This window comes from Cupressus sempervirens, chromosome 9 (genome assembly GCF_028749045.1).
Source record: "Cupressus sempervirens isolate cs-2001-9-10 chromosome 9, ASM2874904v1, whole genome shotgun sequence".
Taxonomy (NCBI): Eukaryota; Viridiplantae; Streptophyta; class Pinopsida; order Cupressales; family Cupressaceae; genus Cupressus; species Cupressus sempervirens.
Window position 1 is genome coordinate 15372891 of NC_143126.1, and position 17715 is coordinate 15390605.

At 36.3% G+C, this 17715-nt stretch overlaps 1 protein-coding gene across 1 annotated transcript in view; it reads left to right on the forward strand.

Annotated features, from left to right (window-relative positions):
* The window catches only part of LOC149537416 (acyl-coenzyme A oxidase 4, peroxisomal-like), a 52810-nt gene extending 41307 nt beyond the window's left edge, over window positions 1–11503 (forward strand). The window contains exons 8-12 of the mRNA XM_089802909.1: window positions 10002–10161; window positions 10407–10483; window positions 10570–10741; window positions 10822–10914; window positions 10990–11503. Of these exons, the coding sequence (XP_089659035.1) occupies window positions 10002–10161; window positions 10407–10483; window positions 10570–10741; window positions 10822–10914; window positions 10990–11127 (640 nt within the window). The 3' untranslated portion in view covers window positions 11128–11503. The remainder of the gene's footprint in view (window positions 1–10001; window positions 10162–10406; window positions 10484–10569; window positions 10742–10821; window positions 10915–10989) is intronic.
* The last annotated feature ends 6212 nt before the right edge of the window (window positions 11504–17715 follow it).

Consider the following 17715-nt stretch of genomic DNA (forward strand, 5'->3'; position numbering starts at 1 on the left):
AGCTTAGTATTTATCTTCTTATCATGCATGTGAGAGACTCCAAATTCCAAATTTGTACCTGGGGTCTGAGTGAGTCTGCCTCACTTTGCCAAGGTTGGGGAGAATAGTTTGCCCGTTGCATTTTGATACACTTCCATCTCGGCCACAATGAGGTCTCTCACCACAATGTCAGGTACCATCCTCTGCATGCATTCACTAAAGCCCTTCATGACCTCTCCATTGGGATCCACATATGATGGAGAGAAGCGGTAACAAGGTTTAGGAAATACCTCACTACATGAATGGGTTGGTGGATCTGATTGCTCCATCTCTTGTCAATAATATCCCATATGGGCTGAAATTTTAGGCTCTCTTCCGTGTACTTATTTCTTACAGCCTCTTTCACCCTATCCATGGCCTCATAAAGGAACCCCATTGGGGTTTGTTCCCCATCTACCAAGCAGAGAACTCTAACCAAGGGCTTCACCACCTACAATTGAAAAGTAGAAAACAATTATTAATCAGAGAGTAGGGTTATAAATTAATAATGGAAGACTTGATTAATAAGTGAAAAAAAAAAAAAAATCAAAATTTGAAGTTTCCAAGTCACCTCTACAATTTTTGTAGCTCGATCAAAAAACTAGATGTCAAACACCATGCATGCAACACCATGCCCATTGACCTTCTTTGAATAACTTGACTATAGCCATTTTGGACACACAAACATCTGCATCAAAGGATTCATATGATGAAGAACACTCTGCAACATTAAAAAAATCGTTGCAAATCTTGTGACCGCGGGTCTAACCAACTCCTTGTCTTCGGTGTAGTCTCTCATCAAGCGAAGGACCCAAGGGTGATTGTAGATATATTTTGTTATCTTCCTTGCTTCCTCTAGAACCGGTTTCACCCAATCCAATTTCCCTATATCCTCCAGAAGAAGGTCAATAACATGCGCTGCACAAGGAGACCAAAAGAGTGTGTTATGCTTTTCTTGTAAGATCCTACCCACTACCACATATGTCGCGGCATTGTCGGTTATGATTTGCACCACATTTTCAGCCCCAACCTCCATCACAACATTCTCTAGCATTCGAGCCAAAGTCTCAGCCGTCTTTATCTTGTCCGAGGCATCCAAGGATTTAAGAAAGACTACTTGATCCTCGCAAAAAACTAAAAAGTTGATAATGGTACGGTTTCTTCCATCCATCCATCATCTGAAAGTATGGTGCAGCCATACTATTTCCATTGTAACTTTTGCTCTTCAACTACATCTTTACCCCTAGAAACAATATCTTTCAACAATCTACAAGCTCAAAATAAAAAATGAGATTAACTTTAAGTACACAACTTTGATCAAGAAAAATTACTTTCAACAAAAACAAGTAAATTGTAAAACTGTAAAAGTATTAAAGTTTGAAACAAGTGAGCTACCTCCCACTCAAGGTTGCAGGAATAGGTGGCTTGTAGCTCTTTCCCGCTACCGTACAACCAGTCACAAAATTCAGAAAATATGGGCTTGCTGCAATATTGAAGAAGAGCCTGTTAAAAACCCAAAAATCAGCACATTGAATTTCAAGTTGCTCATGCACATCACGGTTCCATCCAATACCCTCCAATGATGGTTGTGCTCCAGGTGTGTTTCTATGCACAAAATAACCATCAATAGAAAAGTTTTGTGGTCTACTAGAACCAGCAGATTGGAAGTTGAGCCCAAGGACCTGCCACGGGTAGGTGTGTTCTATGCACGGATCCGTGAGCCACGAGAAGAGCTTACTGCCCCCTCAAGTGCTTCTTCTTCTTCATCAAGGGTGACTGGGATACCTAGTCACATGACACAACCCACATCATTTCATTATGAATCATGATAATTGTTTTAGCACAATCATTAGTTGTGATTAGAAAATAATAAATGATTCTTAAAAGGAAACATACCTTGCAATTTGTAAATGGCTGCCCTCATGGCCAATTTTTCCCTTTCCCTTTTCAACTTCTTCTCTTCTTGGGCACTAAGCAAAGCAATCACCTCCTTTTTTATTTCCTCCGTAGTATCATCACAAACCCTTGTGTCATGCTTTTCTATACCAGCAAGGTGGGTACTTCAAACGAGATATGCCTCCGCAAACTTGTTTTTCACATTTCATGCATATGATAGTATTATACTCTATTCCTTAAAAGGCATATTTCCATGCAAAGTTTCTAGCCCCTTTAGGGCGTGCGCCTATGAATCTAGATGGACATGCTATGGGACCATTGGGAGATGTTGCAGCTGACCCAAATGTAGAGGAAGCCATATTTGCTAGAAAAACAGAGAATAAAACAAAAAATGTATTAGTCGTTAGGTTTTGAAATTATTGAGAAAAACTTGATTTTTTTGGAAAAATTGCAAAAGGATGGTGTTAGGTCTTTGTCATTACACTCTAAAATGTATTAGAGAACATTAAAAATGGTATTCCTAGAGTCTTAATTAAGTTAGATGCAAGATATGCAAGTATGGGAAGACAAAAAGAACAAAAAATTGAGAAACTTACTTGTGGATCTGGATTTTCTTGGAAAGAGCTTTGAATCCGCTTCGAATCTGCTCCTAATCCATTGGAGATTGCTACAAATCAATGCCAAACACTTAGGTGCTGCTCCAAAACCCTTCTCCTCCACCCAAGACGCTGAACGCAGTAAACAAAACAATAAAATGATTTTTTTTGCACAGGTATTTATTGGTACGCTGCCTGCAAGAAGACTGCAAGTTATTGCAAGAAATTGGCGATATATTGTCGAGTTATTGCCAACTTCTCGCTGCGAGAAGTTCAAAATCTCGGCCCCCGAAACCAGCGATAAAATCTCAACATTTCTCACCCCTTGGAACTTCTCACGAGAAGTTGATTTATCGCTGATATATCGGCGAGAAGTTGAACTATGGTGAGGATATTATCAATTATAAATTAGTAGATGACACGACTATTAACTTGTTACTGGAAGAAAGCAATATTAATACTTAATGGTTAATTGTTTTGTTCTGCCTCTGACAACAAAATTCCTATCCCTAAATCCATTATGCTAGGGTGGCAGTGAGTTCCACCAGATTGGTAGGGTCACTTTGGGTTTGCATTGTAAGATATCTAGGGATTCCTTTTTCAGTTGACCCCAATCTGTCAGATATGTGGAGGTGGGTGAAGAATAAGATTGACAAAAACTTCAGTAAATGGAATGTGAGATACCTCTCTTTAGCAGGTAGAGTGTAAATTTGTCACAAAATCCTTTCCTCTTGTACTATCTACTATGCATCCACTTGGATGTTTAATCAAGTCATATTAATTATGTTCAAAAACTTATCAGGAATTTTTTGTGTCAGGTGGCAAGGAGATAAGGAAAGCTCATGTTGTGAAATGGGTCACCGGAGCAATTGATGGTGATGAGCCTTGGAAGATCCTGATCCGTAATAACATTAGCAGGGGTCACCCTGCTAATGCTTCCTATTGGAAAAAATTATATATTGGAGATCTGTTATCAGCTAGATTCCCTTTGAAGGTGAAGGGCTCTGCTGTTTTTAAATCAATATGAAAATGTTGGGAATCAATGCGATCCTTAGTCAGAAAAAGTTATCCAATCTGCAATGCAGTATTATCAATGGTGAGATTTCTCTATGGTGGAATGTGTATATAGGAGAGAAACCCCTGGCATCGATTCAATAGTAAAGGCATCTGCTCCTTCAAAGATGTCTTGGTAAATGGCTTGCTTCATAGTTGGGAAAGTCTGAGTTCTAAATTTAATCTCCCTGTTACTACAAAACAGAAATATGTTATGGTAGAAAAAGCATGTCGACACGTGCTTCCCTCTTTACCCTGTTGCTATTGCAGGTGGTAGCCTCTTGGATCTTGCTTGGTAAGATAATACTCCTCTTATTAATACTAAGGTATCTTACTTCCACTTTGTCATTTTTTAGCACTTTAATTCAACCTGGAGGCTATCCCTCACCTGTAAAGAGTGGGGAAATTTACCTGCCGAACTGTGGCAAAGGTCTAATAAACCTAAAAAGCTATGTTTCATGGAGATTACTCTTGCACAAGTTGCCCATTCTTAAGCCTGATAAGGATTTTAATATTTTCTCCTGCTGTAGGAAACCTGAAACCATCTACCACATCTTTTTTGAATGTTTTTTTGCCAAGGAAGTATGGACTATATTTGGATTCTTCTTGATCAGAACTTTAACATGAATGATATCATACTCGGGAGATTTGTGAGTGACAATAAATGCTGCAATCTCTTTTGGTTTGTTCTTTCTACTGAAATTTATGGCTTATATGGAAAAAAAGGAATGAAAATATATTCTCTGGCATTATTAGAAATCTTACTAGGTCTCTTAGGAGACTCAAAATCTATGACATCTCTATGCATGTCAGTGTGATTCTAAAGATTGAGGAGGAGAAGTTTCAGGAGCTTCTTCAAAATGGATCAGCCACAATGCTTAAAAAGGAGGTGAACTATGGTTATATGACAGAGATTGATCAAGGAAAGCCTTCCGTGTTCGGGAACACTCTGAGGAGAGCAAGAAACATGATCCCTAAGAAGAATGAGGATCCGCTTGTGGTTGACCTTGTGGCCATTCTTCCTCCAGCTCCAGTTACTGAGTTATGCCCAGGCCCAATGGGCTGGATTACTGTTGTTCCTAGGAGTTCAATGCTTGAATAAATGTAAATGCTCAGATAGTATATTATTGTTGTATATATGTTTGTGCCCTTTTTATGTACTCTTCTTAACAAGCTCATATTTTGTTATGTAATAGTTGATGCTACAGTCATTACATAGAAAACCAATATGACGGTTGCAGAGTTGTAATATTTTTGATTTCTTATACTCAATAGAAAAAAATATAATGCAGAAATACATGTGTCCAATGTCCTGTGAAGAGGCATGCATGTGGAAATATGAAGTGTTGAATATTTGGAAATATAAAGGATCTTGCATTTGGGATTCAAAGATGCCTTCGTGTGAAAGATGAAGAGTCTAATGTAATCTATTTATGTGATTGCTTCGTGTATTGTAAGATGAATCAAGTGAGAGCCTTGTACTCGCACATTTTTATTATCAATAAAAGAGATATTTTGCTGGTGTGACTGTATTTTCCCCTTCAGGTGGAAGGGTTTTCCCAGGATAAATGTATTGTATTTTTGTGCCTTGTTCATTCTCTTCTTTGTTGTTGATTATCTAATTTTTGGGCATAAAACTAAAAGAGATGCACGTCTAAGAAGAATTTTCAAGGCTTCAATGTTGAAATTAACTTGCTCAATTCATCGGATAGAAACAACCAACCCTTGTCGTTGACTGGAAAGGAGCCCAAGACCCCTTGATGTCCTGTAGGAGACATCAAAATTCCTAAGCAATGTAGTAAAAACTATTGATGTCCTCATAAGGGACCCACAAAAAGTCACAATGTAGTTTCTCAAGCCTTGTGTGGGAAGCTTTGGAGGGACCCTAGTAAGAGTATTATAGATGAGTGGCCACAAGAATTTTGGAATAAACCTAGAATTTACTAGCTGATGAAAGTAGCCTGGTGATCTAATAAGTGAGTTTTTTCTCAAATTTGGAGCGGACCCATTCCAAAAATCGACCAAAGAACCTTGAACACGCCTCAAAATTGCTACACCAAAAGCCTAGCAAAAGGTGTCGAGACATTCAAGAGCTCACTTGATATTTTGCTCCTCTCCAATAAGAATGAAACAAATTGTTTGCAAAGTGGCTATGAACCAATTAGTTAGATGAATCGGGCAAGGCAATTCCTCTAACCCTCCCAAAGGACATTGAGTTTGCAAACAAATAACCAAATCCTTTAGTAACAAGCACAAAGACATGTGGAGCAAGGGGACTGCTATATTGGATGGATTGGTGGAGACCCAAAGCCTAAGATTGGTGACTGTTAATGGTGATGCATGCAGAGGCATCTAAAATCATCTTTATTGATTGATAAGATTTGGGGTCACACCCCAATGCGCCAAGCATGGAAAGAATAAAGGGCCATTCAGTATGGTCATAAGCTTGGCGAAGTTAATCTTCAAAACAAAAATAGCTTGCTTTTTACAGGGTTGGGCTCATTCCATTCCTTCCCAAAATGCAATGATATTGTCCAAGATAAAATTGGACTTGATAAAGCTAGTTTTTTCTACAAGAAATGATTTGAGGAACCATATGAAAAATCATTAGAGCCAAAGATTTGGCAATAATTTCATAGGAGATTGTGAGCAATGTGGTTGACCACTAGTTGCAAATGTCTTTAGTGTATTCTGGTCTAGGTACAAATTTGATATTTCCTTTATCAATTTACCTAAGGATTGATTGTGGAAGAGTTCAAGATAGACCTTATGAAGGTTGAGACCCACACAAGGCTAGATATTTTTGTAAAATTTGCAAGGGAATTCATCACAACCTGATTCTTTGTCATCCACCATAGAGCTAATAGCCTCCTCAAGATCATCAATGGAGAGAAATTGTTCACGAAGGGATTGTTGAGCCTGAAAAAGCCTACACAAGACAAGTCGAAGACAATCTTGCAAAGCACAAACACTTTCAGGAGAAGTGTCTTGAGTAGTGAAGACCTTTCTGTAGTGGCAAACAAAAGCCTAGAGAATATTTAGTATCTCAAAAAGCACCATCTTGTCTTGATTTTTTGGATACCTGGTGAAGAGTAGCATACGTTAAGTGCTAGAGAAAAATCTTTAGAAGCATGGTCACCCACTTTTAAGCCAATGCATTTTGTCCTTGATTTAAGCGCCTCTAGTAGCATAGGTGTCAACAATTTTCTTTTATTGAAGGAGCTAACCTACCAAAATTCGCAAATTGGGGGAGAATGAATTTGTAGAGAGTGCCTTTATGGTATGATGGGGATCTTGACCATAAGTTCATAGAACACAAGAGGTGCATTAAATAGCACAATTCCACCAAGTGATCCACCTAGAGTGCCGAGTAGGATGACTGTCAAGGTTCTAAACCTTATGAATGTTGGCCAACATAGGCTAGAGACTCAATAGTAAAGTATTCATGAAAAATTACGCTTTCGAAGGGTGTACTAGACCCACTTGCCAATTAATGGTGAACTTGGTGGGAAAGTGATTTGACAAGGTGACCCCAAGAAGAGGCATCCCCGAAAGGTCTTGACAAAAGGTAAAAGAGAAAAAATATTGTGTTGTTATCATGGCACGAGCAAGTTGCTTAAGAACTCTTACCATTTCCATCCCTAAAATTACTCCAATATGCCAAATAGCCTGATAATGATAGTGACAGTGACAAGAATTAGGGAATTTATTATGCATGTGGAACTAGGCTTTTTTCTCACCAATTGTCCAATGGAAAGGCAAGGACCCATCTTTATCAAAAGCCACCTCAACCATATTAAAGTTGCCATGCAACACTCAAGAGGTTTGGGGTGAGGCATTGAATCGGCAATCCATCGCCATAGAGAATATCTCTGGACAACATCATTAGCAGCATAAACATTAATGAACCCAAAGGAATGATCATCAATTGACATGAGGATCCAAACAAGCTGCTGGATTGGATCAGAATCATAATCAATGACACGAGAATGCCATTGTGGCACCAAAAAGGCGACCAACTCTCCATGAGCATCCTCGTATCGGAAGGAAAAATAAGGCTAGTTGGCTAAATAAGGCAACATGCCATAGAGAGCATGATTGCAGATTTTTTGACATCCTAAAGACATAACACATCTATATCAAGGTAATTGTGTCTAGTATCCTGCACAAAATACTTCATAAAGATATCAGTGAGACCTAGGACATTCCATGAATAAGTTTGGAATATCATTCTTGTCCGATAAAGAGGAGTAACACTTGTAAAGCCATTGGAAAACATGGAAATCCCATCTGACACTTCTCTGAAATAAACTGGCCTCCTTTAACACATCCAAAAGGGCTACATGAGCAGTGCAAGCTAGGAGTCAAAGAAGAGAGAACCAATGCTGGCTGAGGTGTTTGTACAAACTTTGAATGAATAAGAGCCTCGGGCAGCAAGTGTAACACTTTTTGTCCCCTTGGAAAAAGGGTCTGATCTAACTTGTTTTGGTGGCATAGTAACAGAATCCTAGGGTTTGCTTTGCATATTGCTAGATGGGTCTTTCTTCTCCTTGAGAGTCACCATAGTCCGTTTCTTTTCTAGTTTAGATGTCTTAGGAGAACACAGAGGTTCAGGGACCTGCGGGGGTTTTTCAACATAGGAGCAGGCAGTGGGCAATCTTTAATTTTATGCTGAGATGATTGGCACCAGAAACAAGTGTTTGGTAAGTTCGAATAGAGCACCTGCTAAGTATGATGAGGGATGCTAATCTGAATATCAATCGATTCATTGAGGTCTTGAGATAAATCCACATCAACTCAGACCTGTTTCTAGGTTTGAGCATGGTAAAAGTGATTTACCTGGACACAAATAAGCTGTCCGAAGCAATGGTAGGAACTGTGTGCCACCATGGCGAAGGGAGACAAGGGAATACAACTGAGACATATACACATAGCTTCTTATCATCCAAGATTGAGAAGTCTCGAGACAAATTCTGGAAAACTAAACGAAACGACAGGACATACTAAGGGCCATGCTGAAAATAGATGAACATGGCTAACTTCAGTGGAATGAAACAGAAGAAACCCATTGTGAGGTTTTCCCTGTCAAGACAACTTGGCAACCCAAGCTTGGAGCATGCTTTTGGGGGAACCCTCCCATATGCTGCTGTAACCACTGACATGCAGAATTGAAATCCGGAATGGGTAAAAGTTAAAACCACATTCAGGGGGCCTCAAAAGGCATACCTATTCAGCACAAACTTCCGTGGGGCTAATGTTCGTAGCTGCCAAATTGTGTTTGTAGCTGCCAAATCGTCAACATTAGCAAAACTGCTGGGTGGCCAGTTAAGACTTAAGTTCCCACAATTAATGCAGTTTACTGGAAAACAAAGTATTAGAGGGAAAACAATGTACGCAGACAAAAGACAGTAACCCTAGTTTTCCCTATAGCCTTTATACCAAAATCTTATTCCATAGTTGACTTCTTTAATTTGAGAAACAATGGATTAACTAGTGGCTGCATACAGGTGCTGCTTGATATTATGAAAAAGGATTCTCAAGTATCTCTACTCTATTCACAACATTTGCATATTGTATTTTTCTTTTCTCTTTAGTATTATTATCTTTGGGCAGATGGGCTGTATGAATTTTGAAGCCTTCAGTATTGGAAGGCTTTGCCTTTTACCCACAAGCCTTTCATGTCATAGATGCACAACAGTAGATTTTGAATTCTTATAATTGAGATATGGAATAAAGATATATTCAGAAAAGTAGTCAAATCCAGTTCTTTACATTATTACATGGTGTTTCTAAGAATTCTTGTCAGCAACAATGCTTTTCAAAAATATTTTCTTATGAAATTATAATAATCACAAAGCGGCTGAGATTATGCAGAAACTGGTTACAAATTTGAAAAAATGTTGTTATCAATCATGTTCCAAGTAAGATAATAAATGAGATTGACGATTTCATGTACAATGGGAGCATTCTAGGAGAATTCCTGAACTTAAGATAACCAAGTTTATGTCAGTTCTCAGAAGTGGAAATTTTATGTATTACAAATATCACAACTAAACATCAGACAAAGATGCATTGCCCGAGCAGATAAAGATGATGGACAACATGATTAAATCCATTTTAGAATGCAGAGAAATTAACCTAGTTAAAGAGATTTTTGTCCCGATTTCTTTTGTTTATATATGTGATAATTATACCATATTGACCCACACAATTGCATGTTTTATTAACTCACTAAATGTTTTCTGTCTACCAATTACAATTTTATTTTTAGTTTGCTCCTAGGAGATTAACTATTTTCATCATAGGTTTTTATGGAGTGTGGATTTGGTTTTCTTGATTCTGATACCTTTTGAATATGGATAACAAACTCTATTTTTACTTCAAGATACCTTTAATTGTTTTCAGAACTGATATGTTAATAGATATTGAATTTTACAGGTTTATTGTTAAGAAAGGAACTCCTGGATTAAAAGTCTCAAAGATAGAGAATAAAATTGGGTTGAGAATTGTTCAGAATGGGGATATTCTTATGAAGGGAGTTTTTGTTCCTGATGAGGATAGGTTGACAGGCATCAATTCTTTTCAAGATACAAACAAGGTATACTAAGGATTACCTAATACATTATGATTTCTCTGAAAATCTACAGGAAATCTTTATCCTGTATGAATTTTTGAAGTTGACATCTATTGTTAAGCCGTGTATCTAATTGGGTTTTTCATTTCCCTCTTCTATAAATTCTTTGCTTAATTAAGAAGAATTATTTTTATGCTTTTGTTATTGATGGCACATGCATTGGTGTGCTTCATTTTGAAGTGTGAAATTTAATTTCCATCGTGTTGCAGGTTCTAGCTGTGTCCCGTATAATGGTTGCATGGCAGCCCATAGGAATTTCAATGGGTGTATATGATATGTGCCATAGGTATGTATATTTATTTTAGTTCAATGTTGATTTTGCATCATACAAAATTGCTGGGAACAATCCTTTGTATCTGATTAATTGTGCAGGTACTTACAAGAGCGTAAGCAATTTGGGGCATCTTTGAGTTCTTTCCAACTCAACCAAGAAAAACTAGTTCGTATGCTGGGGAACATTCAGGCAATGGCCCTGATGGGGTGGCGTCTATGCAAGTTGTATGAAGGAGGAAAAATGACCCCAGGGCATGCCAGCTTAGCGAAGGTAAAGCCAAATGTTGTAAACTCTCTATAAGCACCAATTATGATATTTACAAATGGGTGACCAATTGCATTTTTAAATAGGCATGGAACACCTTACGTGCAAGGGAAACAGTTTCGTTAGGACGAGAATTGCTTGGTGGCAATGGCATCTTGGCCGATTTTCTAGTGGCTAAGGTATGAATTTTGAACCATTTTAACCAAATGTACATGTTTTTTTTCAATTAATTACAATATTTATGATTTGTGCAGGCATTTTGTGATTTGGAGCCTATATACTCATATGAAGGAACATATGATATCAACGCATTGGTAACAGGGCGTGAAGTTACTGGAACTGCAAGCTTTAAGGCTCCAACTGCTAGTAGAGGAATAAGAGCGAAGCTATAATTTGTGTTGCTACTAGATGATTTGCTTACTGCGGTTGCTTAAAATATACAAAGCTTTTATACTTCATAAAAGTTCAAAGGGTGATATAACTTCACTAGCAAATGCATTTTATGCATCATTTTAGAGAGTTTGTAATTGTACTTAGCCTTATATATTTCTACAACAAGTTCTGCTTAATAATCTTATACCCTTCTCATTAGATTAATGTGTAATAAAATTTGCTGAATAACCTTTTCTGTTGATAAATATTTTATCATTCCAAAAAATTGCAGCGGTTGTAACGCTGGAAACTGAAGTTTTCTTTTTTATTAACAAAATAATGAAAGCACGTGGGGTGATAAATTTTGTGCTCCACAAAGTAGAACTCAAACGAAAATATTTTCAAGATTTTCTTGTTTTTGATGGCGGTGATTGCTAAATTGGTTTGTTGGACCTTTTGTAGTGTATCATTCAAGTACATATCGTGCTTAATCTTGAAGTTTTTGCAAAACATGGACTGATGGTGATTTAAAAGCAACACAGCAACATGAAAACTAGACAGCTATAGTAAGGTAAGCAAGGGACTATCATATCATTCCTTGATCCATGCAGCGGCCATCTGACCACCTGATAACAGCGACATCTACAACAATTGGGTTGGGAACTTTTAGCTCCATCAGGTACAGATACTGCCAATGGTATCACTGCCTCAGGTTCAGCTACAACAGGCTCTGCTGCATTTTCTCATTCCCTTCTCCTTTGTGCCTCCAATTCCTCTAAGAAGTTCTCCAATCCTTTTTCTAAGGGTCTTACCTTAGCAGTCCTTCTGGTCCAAGTGTGTCCTTATGATATCTCACTAATGGACTCTAACTTGCTCATCTCTTAGCAGTATTTCAAATTTATGCTTTGAGTTTCTGTAAGTAATAGCAATTTGCCAAACAATGTCATCTATAATGAGTCTCCTAAACTTGGTAAGAAATCTAGTATGTCCACCAAATAATCTAGCATTCCTATATTTCCAAATTAATAAAAAAAAATCGCTTGAAAGATTAGACAAAAAAGGTTGGCATCTTTCTTCAAGCACTAGATTTTTCCCACAGTTATTTCCCCAAGGTTTGATGTAATCAACCAATGTTTAGGCCAAACAGTTTTCACACTTCTTTAACACAATGGTAGAGAAAGAAAATACACACTATATTCGGGCTGCTTTAAGACAAAAGTTAAGCCCTCCACCAGTAGCAAAGACAGTCAATTTAAGCAGTAGAAGGATCCATATTAAACATGTCTTCTTGGGTTCAATAGGTTTGGACCAAATACTATTGAGGGAGGACTGCCAATGTGAGGAATAAAAACACTACCAATATGAGGAATCAAAACCAAAGATCCGAGATGGGTGAGTGAGAATATCATTGTAATTAACAAGGGTAGGGTAAATGATTTTGGTTGTAATACTCAGAAGGGATGAACCATCTATTGATGTGAGTGTTGTTCCACTACATCACGTAGAATCAAATACCCAATGTTTTTTGAGATGAAATATCAATTACTCAATCCTCTCTTGATATAAGGTAATCTCTCATGCTAAGCTTGTAATGTAAGATCATGAAATGACTTAAGGGTTCCTTCAATTGTATGCACTCACTTAGTGAAATAATGTGATTTTGTTGGAATCACAAAGGGACTTAGGCTATTCATTCAATGGATATGAATTATTTGCACTCCTAAAGATTTAGCTTCATAATGTGCAATGAAAATATAGTCTTGTTCTTCAAACTTTTTCACTTTAACTCAAACCCAAATTGATTAACTGCTACTAATTGCGAATGCAAGGAATCGTGGATGACTTAGACTTTATTAGATGTAGCTTAATCGATGCTTCTACTCACCTATTGCAAGCTTCTAAGGAACATGAATAATTTTCAAATTATTATCTCCTCTTCAATCTCATCAAATGGATGCAAACTAAAGATTGAATATCAATTGAAGTTAAGTACTTAAAATCATTGACTTACCATACAATACACACTTACAATAGGCGAGAGGCCAGTGTCCCGAATTTTTCGAGTCAGTCATGTAAAAATCTACAATCTCTTTAATTCAACTAACTACTTCAACATATAATGAAAGTCTATTCTTAGTGAGAAATGCAAAGAACTATTCAATAGTTCAAATTGATCATATATTTATAATGAATAGAGAACAATTTTGGTAGTATTTTGGCAACAATTATCCAACATAACTCTTACTTTGCCTTAAAACTAATGAGTTACAGATGACGAGGCTTTGAGTTTTTATATAGTAACCACCAATACAATGAGTGTCCAAGATTAATTTAAAATTAAGGACCAAGATTATTCCACCTAAGACCTAATTAGATTATTTTATAACTACCCGCTACAAATATTAAATGCCCACCCAATTAGAATTAGGCACCATCATGTGGATCAATTAGAAAATTACATTATCTTCATGAGCCAATAGGAAAATTCAAATCTATAAAAATTGGATAAGGATCAATAACACATGGACCAATTAGAAGAGATTGTAATGCCTTGTCAAAGAAATCTGAAAGGATAAGACAAATTGATACGAAGTTTGGTAAGTAATTTTTTTTAACATCTTTTTTTTTGCCACTTTCACTTAATTTAGCCAATAGGCTATTTGTGGAAACTTTGTTCTTAGAAATTATATTTTTGACGGAAAAGTTGTCAGTTGGCTAGAAAAGTTGTGAGTTGGTCGAAAAAGTTGTCAGTTTGGCCGAACAATTGTAAATCCTTCCCGTTAATTATTTACCAGCTAGTTTTTATGTCACTCCACTTTTAACTCTTGTTTTGATATTTATAAGTTGTTATCTTCACATTAGCTCATGTTGTGATCTCTATTTATTTAACTTTTTTTTATAAAATTGATTTAGATTTTAGTTTTAAAATTATTAAATTTTTTTATTAGTTTCGTTTTTTCTTTAATATATTTTTTAGTTTCTATAATTTATCTAGTCAATAGAATATTTGTTAGAGACATTGCTATTTTTTCATATTATTATTTTTATTTCTCTTATTAATTTTTCATAATAGATTTTTTTATAGATTTTTTTAAATTATCTTTTTCCATATTTGATAAATTGAATTTAGATAAATAATATTTATTAATCTATTTAAAAGCTTTATAACATACACAAATACTTAAATACATTAACTATGTAACAATGTATATTTATGTAGGTATATATGTGTGCACCCACATATGCTTATATAAATATACCAAACAAATATCATAGACAATGTACATGAAAATACAAATATCCAAATCATGAGACATTATCATAAAGATTAGAATCCATCAATTAAACCATAAAAGAAATGATAAAAACATAATCCTCGAACTAGGTGATTGAATTCCTATTAAAATTCTAAGGATATAAGGGGGCCTATATGGATCATGGTTCCATCTCCTTTTTAACAACTAATACAATGATTTTGAGGCTCACTCAGACCTATGTAGTTAGGTGGAGTCAATGTCTGGTACCAGCACACACCTGCATTACCAAGCAACTATATATATATAGTGACAAACAAGGAAGGAGGAGTGTGACATCATGTAGATCCCTCGATGAAGTGACTATGACTGTCTCCCCTCATCCACAAGACACACTAAGCAGAGTAAACACACACACAAGGCATCATGGGTTAGCTTAAGAACAACTCATAATCAAAATATTATAAACAAGGTATTAAAATCATAAATAATAAATTTAGAATAATATATAGAGCATGCCACAATTCAACCATATACCTAATCTCCTAAAGATATTATATAGAACATGATCAAGTGTCTAATGCAAAGCAATATCTAACATCATAAGCAAAAAATGATGTATATGATTTGTATAAACATATTATAGCATAGGAACCTTATTGCGTACCAGTTTGCGAGTTGATAGGTACCATTCTTTTGTGTCTAGAATGTGAGATGTTATCTTATGGTTTCACCTATGCATGAATTTCTAAAATTGTGAAATCAAGGAGTACCAAAAGTAACTATATCTCCCAACCTAGTCCAAGTGTACTTATACTATATTCAAAACCCTAGTAATACTTGTTGAGATAAGAGGGGTGTTATAGCTCCTTGTAAATGATACTACCCCATCACCTTCGAAAATGTGTTTGTTATCCTCATCCTCTTACAAATTCAATGAATCTAGAAATAATCTCATCAAAGTACCTCCATGTGACACTTGGTGTATTTTTATTGATTGAGGATATAGGTGTCACCTCAACAAATTTATCCTTTAAACTTGATAAATACCCTTAGTTGTTGAGGAGAGATCCATTTGTTACTCTTTTCTTTGTGATGGCTTGTGCTCTTAATTGCTTCATGCTTTGAAATTACTTCATCTTCTTTGCCTTATAGTCTCTTTCTTACCTTAATCTTCTAAGTTGGTCCAAAGAATGGATTTCAAACCAAACTTCTTTCCAATGCCACATCTATGTTGGTATGATGATAGAGGGTTTGCATGTCATCAATGCTCTAGTTTTTCAAGTAGTCTCCTTAGATTTTTTACCTCCTCTTTCATGTCTTGATGTCTTGGAGATTCTCCCCATTCTTGATTACGAATTGGATCTCATCCTTGGCTTCTTAACATCTATTTTTTGATAACTTGGGACCACTTGTGAATTTCTTGGCCTCGATGTCCTTCGACCTCAATGTTGTACATGCTTCCCAAATCCATCTTGGGAACACATTCTTGCATTTGGACCACCCAACTCCTGGTCACCTGCCAACTTGGTTTGAGCCTACAACAATAGGCATAATCATTATTGTATTCCCCTCTTAATTGTGTATCTAATTTCAAAATAAGAGGTAAGTACAAGTCAAACCAGTAAAATTAAAATCTTTATCTCTATCCGACGTAGAAAATGAACTAACTTGAGTTAATGATGCCTTCAAAGACTCCTAAAATTGATAATTTTTAATGCTAGGGGTCCTACTACTAATAATCCTAACCACCATTTTGCTTATGTCGAGCCCAAGATGTGATTAAAATGCTACATCAAATCTAATGTATATACCAAAAGATGAAGATAACAAGTGGAATAACCTTTTTCTTAACATCTAAAACCTTTGATGTAATTAGAACGATGTGATGTTATCCCCTAATCTTGAACTAGGATGTAATGGTGTGGAATTACAATAGTTATCAAACTTGTAACAAGGTTAAATTTGTTGTTTGAAGAGTCTTAGAGATCAAAATCAAAATTTGAATGCTTTGAAATGAAGTCCCCTTGATGAAGGTTGCCTGTAGTTGAATGTTGAAAGAATGAAATGCATTTATATGTTGGCCCTCTATTGTAGATGTACATTAAAAATGCCTTTTAAACCCCTCCTAGGTGTTAATTATAACAATTTCCTTCAACTGTCACTTGCAATTGGAAATTTGGCTTATTTGCTTGTGATGGAAATGAGCTCTAGATTACTAAGCAACTCGATTTATATAGGGGATGGTATTCAATTTTCCATCAAATGGGAGTTATATTAGTATTGGACATTAAATTTGATCCTTGTTCTTAGTTACAAATGGTCGTTAAATACAAAGCATCTATGGATAAAATCGAGACAAAAGTTGAATTGCCAAAGGTTTTGCAATAGAGTTTGTACCATTTGAATGATTTCTAAAACAAATTGTCTACAACTTTGAACTAAGATTGCTTGGTATTAATTCACTTTCATTTTCCAAACAAAATAGCGTTGATGTCTATATGTGCACTTTATAACTTCTAATTACATTAAAACAATCTTGAATTTAGCGCCAAAACTACTCTTGATTGTTTTCTTCCACCTTCCTCTTGAGTTTTGTGCCAAGTTTATCAAGTATGGCCCCAGAAAAGCCACATGTTTCATATATATTAGGCCCCATTTTGAATTAAGTTCAAGTTTTGGACATGTAGGTCCACACGTCACATCCATTAGAGGGTTGATTGCATTGAATTTGAGCCCATTAGTCTACACATTACATACTTTGGGGACTTCCACTCACTTTCCAATGCCACACGCTATGAAATCAAGGCTCAATCAAGTTTTCCTTGAGTTTAAAATGAAGATTCAACCCCACATTACCAATAGGGTTGGGTTTGGTTTAAATCAATGCCCAAATTTTGCTTAATTTTTGGTCCACATGGGCACATATTGAGACCCTAATCAGTGTGATTTAGGCTTGGCCCAATTGCCAAAGCAAGTTGCCACATATTGAGTGGGAACGAGAGCCATTTTAATCCTCTTTTGTGTGACTTGTAAGGTTTAAATTATTTTCTGGGCTTAAATGATGCCATTAGGACTTCATAACAGTAGTTTTGTGATGAAATTAATGAGCTTCAAGGCACCAAATGCAAGTAATACCCAACCCACTCAAATATGGGCCCAATTTGATCTAGATATTGAGTTTGAGAGCTTAATTAATGCTCAACTTGGGCCAATTTTAGGCCAGTAGGCAAAACCAAGGCCCTAACATTACATAAATGGTTTTACGCTTGCTCTTTGCAACAAGTTCCAAAGCTTCACTCATTATGTAAAGGTTCAAGGCTAATCTCTCTAGAACCGGGTTGCAATTTCAAG